Genomic DNA, 13,089 nt, shown 5'->3' with positions numbered 1-13,089 from the left:
TTTTAAGGACAACAGAAATCTCAAGAAGTTTCTTTGTTCAATTTTAACAGTACCAGGCCCTAAAAAAGAAAATGTTTTTTGTGAAGACACAAAAATGCACCTTCATTTCAAGGTGTTATATGACCCATTTATGTCTACTGTTGCTGAAAAGTGCACAATTTACACAAAACAAACCCATTTGCTCTTTAAGCAACATTTTCTCTGTTTTCTCCCAGTTTACTTGCACTGTAGGTTGAAAGCATTTTGTATCTAGTATATGATTTTCTAACAGGAACTACATAAAGAAAACTTTTATAGACAGTTTTAAACAAAGATTTTTAAAAGTGTACTATTTTCAACTTTAAAAAAATTACTAGCTTTGTTATTAAAGTTCAGTTTGTTTATGCTAGCCACTATTTCAAATGTTTACACAGGCAGCAGGTTGTTGAGTTTGATACAATAATTTCATATAAAGCTAGGTAGCTTTATACATGACAACCACTGACTTACAATTAATTTTAATGAAAACAGAGCAATAATTGTTCTGTAGTAGATCAAATGAATGTAATATAGTACTAGACCACAATCAACAGTAAAAAGTATTGTGTTATATCATGTGTCCTACACAACCTTTGTGAATATATGACCTTTAAGTTGCTGAAGGTTGCCTCAGAATTTGGCTCGGTTCAGGCAAAACATCTGTTCCCTTTGCAGGTATACTGTAAGGACTTTTTTCTCAGTTGGATTTAGAGCACAGCAAGTGAGCCCTTTTCTGACCGATCATATACACCCCAGCATTTGTAAATCAAGCTCTGGGCTGACAACAGCAGGTCCACATTCCGTCACCCTTTCTCAGCTAGCAAGGCCATTTGACTGCTGTGAGAACTGCTCTTATCATGTCATCAAATCAAAGCATGTTGAGAAGAGGGAATGCAAGAGGCATCTGCAGAATTCCCACAATGTAGTGACTTTGGAACATTGACAGATGCATCTGTCATTTTATACCTTCAACTAACCTGCTGTCCGCTGGCCTGACATAGCAAAGCTGTCCAAGAGTAACTCCAGCTCTCTCATGTTGTTTTCATACGTCTCTGTTAGAAAGACCTGGTGTTTCTTGGCCTTTATTTGACAGGAGATACAGACAAGACAAGCGGGGGGAAAAAAAGAAACCCATTAAAAGAGTAAGCAGAAGAAATACAGATCACAATGGTATTTTTGTTCCCCTTCAAATTTATATTCCTGCTATATTTCTTATTACTCCTTTTCTTGAGCCAAGAGACGTAACATGACATCACAAATAAGTAACACAGAACCCTGAAACACACTTAAAATAGAACTAAAGGCTTCAGGTACTCAGAAGAAAAAGAAAAACTGGTTGTTCTAAAACCTAGTCTTGATGATCTTCTTTAAAAATATCTTAATGAACCATAATTAACTGCTGCCATCTATGTAAGCAATGAAATCTATTGTTAAACCCTGCAAGGGCATCCAGAAAGACACCAAACTACTGGCAGACAGGCTAGAAATTCATGATTTGGCACACAGTCAAATCCCACACCTATTCTCATTGCAAAACTGACTACTTGTTAGTATCTTCCATGCTTGATAATGATTTCTTCAATATCAAAAACTCCTCCTTATGTATGGAATATAAAGCATCAGAGTCCTTCAGCTCCTATCACTGAATTTTTTTAAAGAGAGCTGTTTACTAAGTGCAGCTTAGTGTTCAAATCAAGACACTGGCTTTATTCTAAGGGTAGAAAGGTATTACAGCAGATTTTCAATCACTACAACAGAAAGATTATATAACAAATAATTTCTTCAATTTAAATCTCATATTAAAACTTGCAGTTTTCAAAGACATGTATCCGTAACTCCAGACAAGACCAAGGTCCTCTTGGACAGACTTCTCTCTGACTTCTCAAAGAAATGTACAATTTTAGCAGCTGACTAACAAAAAGTAATATATCTCAGCAGTTTATAAAAAAAAAAAAAACAGAATAAAAAAACCACCACAAACCCAAACCACAAACCACCAACCCCTCCCCCCAAAATCAAGAGGAAACTACATTTAAATAACTTCACGATTTTCTTATGACAACGATTATGCTCATAGATGTCTCATTACTTTTAGTTACTCAATTTATTTTTATTCTAAATTCTAACACCTATTTGAGTAATTTCCATTTCTACTTGGTGATGGAAGGTTACACTTTTTGCATTGAGAAAAATCCTACTGTTTTCTATCATATCTATGAACTACTGCTTTAGCTGTGCTTCACAGAATGTGTAAGGATCTGATCAATTTCTCAAGTGTGGGAAATATCCTCCCCAGTAAAACTGCTACATACTGGTAGCATATATCTGTCAGGCTAAAAAACCAAGAAGTGTATTTAATTCTCTGCAGTGTTCTTCACTATTCAGTTTAAATATTTTATAAATTTGCTTTACTCTTTCAATTTTAATTATATGTACTGTACATCAACTAATATATTATTCATATGTGTATTTCAGTGTTAGATCCCCTGTAGCATTTACACGCCTTTCCTTGTGTGAGAGTTTGCACTACATTTTATAAAGAATTTCCAAACCACTTTTATATACTCAAAAATAACTAAGTTTTAATTCTTACTCTATAAAATTGTCTACATAAATAGAGCTTGTAATTGCTGAGCTCAGTAAGAATATTTTATGGGATGCAAATACATTTAAATAATTTACTCTCATGTACTGATATAATCTCAAAGAACCTCAAATATTACAAATAAGAAAATAAAACAATATGATCAGCACCACAATGAAATAAATACTTTTTACATAAACCACTTCAGCACAGACCAGGTCAGACCAAATCTTCCCATGGGAAAAGGTTTTTCTGGGAAATTAAAATGTGAGAATTTTTTTCAATCTCCTCACCCAAATTTTTCATCTGGTTTAGCTAATTTACCACAATTTAGTCAGTATATTCCAGTCTATTCAGCCTTCACCACTTCTCTGCTTTATTTGCTAACTGCATCTATACTCCCTAAGCCAATTTCACTCTCTTTTTCAACAGCAATGAAGATCTAAAGGAAACTCCTTAGACCAGCCACTTTCAATACGTTTCAGCTGCAAATATTTAGTATCTTTCCCTTGTAGCTCCCATTTTCAATCACTGTCCTCATTATCAGAAATTGATGAAAAATACTGTAAACTACACTGCTGGAAATCCAGGTTAAGAGTCCAAACAGGTCTGAACATATCGAAATAATTTCTTAAGTCTCACTGACAGGTATCTAATAAGAATGTGTAGAGTCATAAAATCATGGAATAATTTAAGCTGACAGGATCTCTGGAGGTCATTTGGTCCCACTCCCCACTCAAAGCAGGGACATGCTTGAAGTCAGGTTAGGTTGCTCAGAGCCTTGTCCAGTCAAGTTTTCAGTATCCTCAAGGATGGAGTTTCAACAACCCCTCCAGGCAACCTCCTCCAATATCTCACAATCCTCACTGTGAAGTTTCTTTTCCCCCTTAAAGGTAGTTAGAATTCCCTTTCTAAAATTTCTGTTTTCTCTCATACTTTCATGGCACAGCTCTAAGGAGAGAATAGCTTCATCTTCTCCATAAGCACCCATTTGATAGCTCATGGCAGTAGCTATACCCCCCTTAGTTTTCTCCAGTCTGAACAAAGACACTAAGTCTCCTTACTTTGAAAAGGAAAATGGAGTCCACAAGTGTAGAGGTCAAACATAATCAATTGCCATTGCTGAAAGGTATTTTCTGCCAGATCCAACTATTCCAGGAGATGAGATTACTTCCCTTTCAGCAACCCCATCCATCACCATATCTGTGTTAGGGGATGCCAATCCTGCAGAACTACTGGAAAGGTACTGGTGTGAGTATTCCCTAGATTACTTCAAAAGGGAAATCAGGTGACTAAGTGCTACAGAGTTTACTTAAAGAGAGTTTGCTTCCCAGACCACGTTAGTAGAAACAGGTGACAGAACACTTGTAAAATAAGCCTTCTGCTGACTGTGCTAGACTTCCTGTACTTTGGGATGGACCATTCTTGACCAGAGGTGATCCTTGAAAATGACCTTGAAAATCAAAGGCAGCAGGTGACCTGTATGGATGCACAAGGATTTCCTGACTAAATTGAAATATTAACAGGAAGCATAGAGGAGGTGGAAGCATGCACAAGTGACCTGGAAGAAATATAGAGACACTTTCCAAGCATGGAGGGATATGCTCAGGAAAGCCAAAATCCACCTAGAGTTGAATCTGGCAAGCGATGTGAAGGGCAACAGGAAAGGCTTCCTGAAGTACCTCACCAGCAAAAGGAAGACTAGGCAAAACGTGGGCCCATTGCTGAATGGGGCAGGGGATCTGGTGACTAGGACACAGAAAAGGTCTTCTCAATGCCTTTTACATCCCTGGTCTTTACTAGTAGGACTTGTAAGTTCTTATGAAAGGACTTCAGGTCCTTTCCTCAAGGAAAGAGCCTGCAGGAATCCCAGGTCGCTGAGACCAGTGGTAAAGTCTTCCTGTGAAGTTCGGATGAACACTTGAGAACTTAAAATTCTTGAAATATATTAGGAGTATTTCCTATACCCCTCAAACACAACTACCTCCCTCACAAAATATTCAGAGCAGGAGGCTAGAAACCAAAGAATATGGGAGCAAAGTAATACTTTCTGAACCCAGAACATGCTCTGAATTGTAGCATATACAGTGCTTCCCCAAATCACACTTCATATCCTTAAGAAGGCTCCTATTATCGCAAAATATCCTTTGAGGACCAAAGAATTTTTGGTAGAAAAATGTGTTCTGCAAAATAATAACTTAACCATCAATTTTAAAACACAACCACACTTTAAAAGAAATCAAATAGAAGCCAAATATTTTTCATTATAAGTGCTGTAAGGCTGCAACCAGGAGAAAAATCTTTTTTCCAACTTCTTCATATCCTTATCTGTAAGGATAACCAGAATTATTAGAAAAACCTAATACTTACAAAAATTATTTCACCCACTGTCAGAATTATGCTAATCTCCCAGGAGCAGGGTATTTGCATTTATCTTGGCAATTCCCTACTACCTGGGTTGCAGAGATATTTTCCTTAGCTACCAGTATTAGATTTTGGTATCATTCCATCGCCTGTTCCAGGACAGAAATGTAGTCCCATTCATTTTTCAGCATTTTTCAAAAGCCACTGTTGAATAAAATAAATGCAGTCTCTATGCACACTTCCAGAGTAGCCCACATGACCTGATGCTGCAAATGTGCATCTCTATCTCAAGTTCCATAATGTTTAACAATCAACATGTAGGCAGGAGTTTGAGGACTTTTCAAAATTAACTTACCAAACCACTGTGGTATTACACAGGGAACTGGGGTCCAGTCCTGCAACAAACTGCCATCATTCCAAGAGGAATTTTCTCTACTTTGTGTACAGTTATAGTGATTTTCCTGTGCGGCTCTCTTGTGCATGGACTAATTCACCCACTCGGTCTTCAGTACAAATCCCATCTGGTGATGGCAGAACAAGTGCCAAAGCCAGAACTATCCACACAGCAACCAAAAAGCAGTATGCTCAAATACTCCTTGGGTATTTGGGTAAATTCTTTACAAAAGTGTCAGAATGTTTACCAGGCATGACCTTGGGGAAACCAAATCAAAGCATTTAGAGAAATACACTCCAAATGACTGCTCCACTGTTAACAAAAAATGGGTTTGACTTGAGTGATGTTCCATGTAGCAGAGTAGTGGCACAAATTTTAAGCAACCAACCATAAACGGCAGTATAAAAAACAAAACAAAAGCCTCACTGACAATCTCCGTCCTTAGGCTGCTACTTATTTTTGCTCAAGTTATCTAACTACTGAATACTTAACAGAGTTCCTTTATTTTTATATATTAGCTAGAATTTTCTGAAGACCCCTCCTATAAAGAAGTCTTTAAAAAGTGTCTAGCCATGTGTAAATTAAATACAATTTTTCAAGATATTTAATGTCTCAGGTTTAATCACCTGAAATAAAATTAATCATAAATGCTAAAGTTTTATATGGTACTATTCCAGTCCTCTAAAGAGAAATTTGTAAAAACCTTTTGGAGGAAGAGAATTTTATGAAGTATCTGTTTTCTTGGATCTGGGGTTTTTCTGTTAGTCAGAGAAAATTTTCTGAGAACTGGCAGCTTTACAAGCGCTTTTTAGATGCCTGTCTTCAAGCATTGGGACATCACAGCCTGAGTGGCCTCTCCACTTCCAGAATAAGTTACAAAATTTGTTTCTTTGTAGAAGACCATTTAAGCATATGGTTCAAACTGATTGATCTTCTTAAATTAGGACAGTAACAGAAGTAACATCTGGGTGCGAACACTCCATCCCTAAGTTAAGGCAAGCAAAACAAGAGTCAAGGTAACATAACATTTAACAATCATTACCACAAAATTAATTAAGCTTGTCTCTCACTTTTTTCAAACTGAAAGAAAAAGCTCTGTTCACAATAAATCATCTAGATGATATTTAAACCTTTGCAGTACTAGATTCTACTCCATAGAATTTGTAGAACAGAATCCTAATCTTCAGGGTGTTTCTTTATTCAGTAAATACTCAAGACACTTCTGTTAAAGAACAATGGTTAATGCCAATGTCCAGGAACTAGATTCTCAAACACTTCTTTCAGCTTATGATAACCTACAAGGCTATTAGAAGCAGCCGAGATGTATACAACACATGACTGCATGCATAGCTGTAAGAGAAAGATTTATAGGCCACAAAGAAAAAGACAGGCTCTGGGTGCAATCTATTACACTACTTTTATACCTAATTATGCTACTCCTGATAGTATCTATACAAAGGGGAGGAAATGAACATACAGTTCTTCCAGATTAAAGGAATTTATACTAAAATACACTATTTTTAATTACTTTAATTTCCTAATATGCATTCTGGTGAATTGGCAAGTTCCCCAAATTTCAATGCACTTGTCTCATAAAACAAAGGTTCGACTCTCCTGCTTGTCTGGTACTAAGAATTAAAGATCATCCACTACTAGGTGCCAGAAACGTAAATATCCTGAGTAACTACTGAAACTATTAAAGTTACCTTTTATTCTTTCCATGGGGCAGGCATACAGCCAGGGCTGTTTCAATTTAAAACAAGTTCTGAATCACAATGGCCATTCTTCCAAATTCCTATTCTTCAAGTTAAAAAATTCTAAAAACCCTAGCTGGAAATAATGACAACCTTGAGACCAATTTCCTCAGAAAAACATAATGGAAATCTTGAGAGTCTGCTCATGCTGAACATTAATAAGCAGTTTTGTTTGATACCAACAGATCCTATCACATTTGATCCATGCAGATTTCTGGCAAACTTCTGCCACATGCTGATATTTAAAATTAAAAGCAGCATAACTACTTTACTATACATTCAACTGAGCCATAAAAAAAAAAAAAAAAAAGAGAGGAAGAAAAGTTATTTTTCTTATAAAGTTTCCAAAGAATGTATTTCTTCCCTGCATAAGTCTGCTTCTCTAAAAAAGAGCTTTCACTGGTTTGGTTGTATTTCCCAAGTACTTAACAAACAAAAACATTAACATGTATTATAGCAGTACCAATATTAGATTATCAGACTGGAGTGGAAAGGACATATTCAGGATGTCTAACAATAGTATAAAATATAAGAAAGTAATGAATGGATCAAGAAAGCAGGAGGGGGAAATGAAGGGAGGAGAACACACTGCCATTTTCACACTATTTTAGTATGGGTATAGGGAAGCCTAATAACAGTATATTAAATGTTATCTATACTTAGTTTCTGCCAGAGTCTTCTGCTTTTTCATTTTGGGAAGAAAAATAACAAAAAGCTGTCCAGACTGAGTAAACAAGACCACACACAGGCACTCCTCTTCCCAAACAAATACAAAAGTCTTCAGGAAAAATACAAAGCCATCCAAGGTGATAAAAGTCTAATCCCCTAGGGGACAACTAATACAACTCCTCAGAAAATTAGTATTTTTATTACCTGTTCAAGACAGTCTTGTGGTTTGAAATAATTCCAGTAAAACAATTAAAACAACTGGTTCTATGAATAACACAGCTCTTTTAACTAAGACAATCTATTCTGCTTTTTACCTTTCAGTAATGTAATGTTAATTTCAAGTACACCATTTAATACTGTTGCCATTACCAGAAATCTTTTATTGTGAGCAGAATTTTGTCCTGAGTTCTTGTCAGGTATAACATACGTTTTACTAAGGAACACAAAACAGAAAGGAAAACTCATATCACAACAACAGCCAACAACCACTCAAGGTTCCTTGCAGAAATTTTTAAGCTTGGGATTGTATTTTATATTAATAAATAGCAAACATTACTGAATGCAGTTAGGGGAGACAGTTGCTTTTATCTCTTTGTGTTCCTTTTGTGCCTGATAAGATGACTTTTCCAGGTTAGCTAGGCCACCAAATGCCTTTTAATACATTAATGCTTGCATCGAAGAAGCTGTGATTCTCCCAGAAGGAAGAGGGGGTTTTGATTTTATTTTTCTTCAATTTATTACTTACTAATCTGTCTGGGAAGTAGAAAACACTAAGACAATGTATGGAATAACTCCATCAACTGAACAAAAGACACCAACATGTCTGAAGATCCTCTGATGCAGGTCTCTGCTCTTGCTCACTGATTAGCACAATGCCTGTTAGCAGCAGGGAACAGACCACATTTACCTTCCATACTCACAGCTCCAAGACAGAGAAAAAGGAGAAATTTGCAAGCCAGTATCAAAAAAAGTTTACATTGCTTAAGTGTAGAAATACTGCATATGCTACCACACACTGGCAGGAGAGAAGGTTTTCCAGATATCCTAAGATCTTTGATTTGTCCCTGCTGCTGTGCAACAGGATGTCAAAACGGTTATCTAACTTGAGGTGGGTAGAGACAGTGGGATGGGAAGGCCCCAGCTGGTCATATAAAAGGAGAAAGATTTCAGAAAATAGTCCAGTAAAATACATCCAACATGCCAAATCCACACCAAAACAGAAAAACAAATTCCCTCTGCTTTGTCACCTTTAAACAAGCAATTTTCAAGCAATTTTTACAGTGAAATGCTTGCACTAAAACCAAAATGTTATGTGAAATAGAAATAAACAAGCCTATAATGGTAGCTAATAAAGCTTGGAGAAGAAAAAAGCTTGGATAGAAAGACAGAACATTTTCCACAAGGAATCATTATCCATGTCTACAAACTGCCTTCTTTGCTAGGAATGCCAACACAAGTTACGCTTTACACATAGCCATACTTCTAAAATTATTGTTTTCTGCAAATACTCTTCAGTTAAATACATGGTGTATCATTTAAAATACATCTTTGAATTAGCTTCTCCAATGCATTAGCTATATTTACTCATGTTTTACAAAACAAAGTAACATAAGTAAAGTCACAGTTAACACAATGGCAGAGTTCTTCCACAGCTCGCACAACAAATGCAGCTAATGTTCACAGTATGGTTAAAAAAACCTAAACAGTAAGTGCCACAGGCCTTTTGTCTTACCATCACAAGTTCCTCCTGTAATTCTCTGCAGGTTTTTTCATTATTCCATAGTCTCTCTGAAAGGTCTTTAATTACCTCCTTCTTTTCCTCAATCTTCTCATTCATCTGCTTGTTTGTGGAGAAACACTGTCTTTCTAATCTGGAAAGTTTCAGCATTAGAACATTTTTATCAAAAATACTTTTGTCCAGTACATTATATACTTTCAAATATAATCAGTGGATAAGGCACACATCATGTTAGCACATCATATAGCTTCTGAAGTTGCTGTTTTTGTTTTAACTGATGAAAGTTATACATTCCTTCTAAGAAAGGCTTTTCAAGAAGTGGTTATGTTCTTTTCAGTTACCAATGCTTGTGTCAGGCTTCCAGTCATAAATTCGTTTGGTCTTTTGTATATGGCATCCAAATTAAATATAATAAACAGAATTAATTATATTTTAATTAACACACTAGCTCTCTCCAGAAAGAGCATGTCACATGTTACATAATCAGCCCCAATTTCAAGTACAAAGCTTGCTCCTAAAGATTCCACATACCTGAATATATTCTAATCAGAATAGCATGACTTCAGAATTTTGCACCAGCAGACTATTCCCAAAATTTAAAACAGTTCTTGTACTCTATATCAGTCCTGCTGCTACTCAGGAGAACAGATATATAAAGAGCCTGGTGTGACTGAACAGGGAACTCATGAGAAAGCTACAAGGCCAAACAACAGCATACAGGAGCCAGAAGCAGGGACAGGAATCCAAAGAAGAATTTAGAAAGATTGTCTGAGTATGTAAACATGGTGTCAGGAAAGCCAAAAGCTCACCTAGAATCGATTTTTGCAAAGGATGACAAAAACCAGAAGAGATTTTATCACTACATTGAGGCAGGAAAGAAAACCTGCTTCTACACAGACCAGGTAGTTTATCAACAGTGGATGCAGAGAAGGTCACCACACTCAATGCCTTTTTTGTCTCAGTCTTCTCTGACAAGGTCTCACAAGCCTCTATGATCAGTAAAAGCAGTCGAAGAGGACAACAGCTGCTAGTAGTAGGTGAGGATTGAGTCTGGGGATTACTTGTGAGAACTCAGCCCATAGAAATTGAAGAGGCCAGCTCACCTACTCTCAAAAGGTTCTGACAGAGCTGGCCAATGTCACAGCAAGGCTGCTTCTTATCATCTTTGAAAGGTCACAGAGACTGGAGGAGGTCCCTGGTAAACGGTGAAAGGCAAATGCCACACCTATATTCAGAAAAGGGCAAAAGGACAAGCCAAGGAACTATTGACCAGTTAGCTTCGTTTCAGTCCCAGGAAGGTCATGAATTTGTTCCTCTTGGAACAAATTTCTGGGCTCATGAAACAAAAAGGTGACTGGGAACAGTCAGTGAGGATTTACCAAGCCTAAATCATGTCTGGCCAACCTAGTTATATTCCATGATAAAATGACCAGATGTATGGACAAAAGGAAAGCAAGTAGATGAAATATAAGTCAACTTTAGGAAGGCTTTTGGCACTGTCTCACATGGTATTTGTATAGCCACGTTAGACCTTCAGTCTAGGTATGTGAACTAAAACACTGGTAAAGATGGTTTGATGGTAAAGCTCTGATGGTAGTGGCTAGTAACAAGTGGAATACTGTAGGAGCCTCTATCAGAATCTGTTTAACGCCTTTATCCATCATCTGGATTAGGCCAAGAGTGCAATCTCACTGAGTTTGCAGATAACAGTGACTTGGCTGGGAGTAGGTCACAACACAACACAATTGATACATTCCAGAGAAGCGCTGCTGTTCCCTAGAACCTACACAGGGAGGAGGAACAGGCCAGCATGAACCTTCTGAGATTCAACAATGACACATGCAAAGATGTGAATTTAGGAAGCACAAGCCCCCTGAAGCAATATGGCTGGTAACTGGCTGGGGAGTAGCTGTGCTGAAAAAGGACCTGGTAATCTGGGTAGACAGAAAGCTAGCCACAAATCAGCAGCATGGCATACAAGTAGAGACAGCTGACAGCATCCTGGGGTATTAGTAGTAGCACAGCCAGAAGATCAAGTGATTAATCACCTTTTATTTGGCACTCATTACAACACACCTTGGATAATGACCAGTTTTAAGCACACACCTTCCCCATAATACAGGAACAAGGTTGGAGTGGGCTCAGGGGAGGGTCATCAACATGGTTGTGGGCTGAAGTATATATAAGAACTGAGGGAACTTGGTATGTTCAGGCTGGAGAAGAGATAACTTCAGGGTTTATAACAGACATCCCAATACCTAAAAGGAGGTTATCAAGAAGATGTAGCCAGTCACTTCACAGCAATGTACAGCTAGAGGACAAGAGACAACAGACACAAATCAAATCCAAAGTGGTTCAGACAAGCAGAAACTTTTTCCACCTTAATGACAGTCAAACAGTGGAACAGGTTCCTAGGCAGGTTGTGCCATCTCCATTCTTAGAGGTTTTCACGACCTAACTGGATGAAGCCCTGAACAATCTGATCTCATAACTGATCCCGGTGTGAGCAGAAGGTTGGACTAGAGATCTCCTGCAGTCCCTTGCTACTGGAACTATTCTTTGATGTAACTCCTACCAGTGGGACCATACAGTTGTCTCTCATTACTTTGTCTCTTCTACTATCACTTCTGCCTCACTAGAGCTGAAAGTAATGCAAAGGGCTTAAAGTTCTTCCAACACTGAAACTTTTGACTCAATATAGTCGCTTCCCAACTTTGACTCATTTCTTATAGATCAACATATCTTTTTAGCTGAAGGACTACTTTATCAGTCCTCCAAATACCTATATGCTTCTGCTTAAGCCTAGCTGACTTTTTTTCTTTTAGCTGTAGATAGTTACTTCTTATTCTTAGAGGAAGAACTTGCCTGTGTTTCAGTCCCCCAAAGTAGCTTCTACTCCCACAGCTTCCAGAAACACAGCAAAAACAGTTCCAATTTATTCTATGTCATGCTCTCACTCTTCAAGAAAAGTAAATTCACATGGAGACCCAAATCCCATGTTGCTTCCAATTTACATAGTGCTACTGGGTTCAGAGCTAATTAATAAATTATGCAACCCAGAAAAGCCTGTTTCCTTGTTTTCAGTTATTATAACCATCATCTTCTAGGAAAATAAATTCTCACAGCTTTGTATCTCTTCCAACTTTGGAATCATTTATCCTACATTAAGTCCAGCTAAAAAGACATCAAGTGTTCTAACAAAACAAATGAAAGTCTTCAAGACTTTCCGAAGACTAAGGCTTAAAGACAAACTCGTGGGACTCCTCCAGGAAAAGGGAAAATATATTAGGATACCAAATCATGGCTTAGAAGAAAAAGCCATGCTTCTGATATTGTCTAGAGACCAAGGACCACAGCCTTCAAAGGTAAGTAGATCAAAGGCTCTTGTATTCTCTCTGAAGGGATCCGGCAAAAGCAATCACTGATATTCACCAACATTACTGATACTTGTATGCTTCAAAGAATAAAAAATGTACAGGAAAGAGACAAGGCAGTACCCGTCCACCCCATGTAATTACTCCAAGGGAACTGAGTATATTAATGTCCATCTGAGATAAAGCTTCACTAC

At 37.4% G+C, this 13,089-nt stretch overlaps 1 protein-coding gene across 1 annotated transcript in view; it reads right to left on the bottom strand.

Annotated features, from left to right (window-relative positions):
- The window catches only part of CCDC171 (coiled-coil domain containing 171), a 161,244-nt gene that overhangs the window by 107,987 nt on the left and 40,168 nt on the right, over positions 1–13,089 (bottom strand). The window contains 2 exon segments of the mRNA XM_064439638.1: positions 996–1,098; positions 9,516–9,654. Coding sequence (XP_064295708.1) covers positions 996–1,098; positions 9,516–9,654 — 242 coding nt within the window.

Source organism: Phalacrocorax carbo, chromosome Z (assembly GCF_963921805.1).
Source record: "Phalacrocorax carbo chromosome Z, bPhaCar2.1, whole genome shotgun sequence".
Lineage (NCBI taxonomy): Eukaryota > Metazoa > Chordata > Aves > Suliformes > Phalacrocoracidae > Phalacrocorax > Phalacrocorax carbo.
Note: the sequence above shows the minus strand (reverse complement) of the source record. Positions and strands in the feature narration are given on the sequence as shown.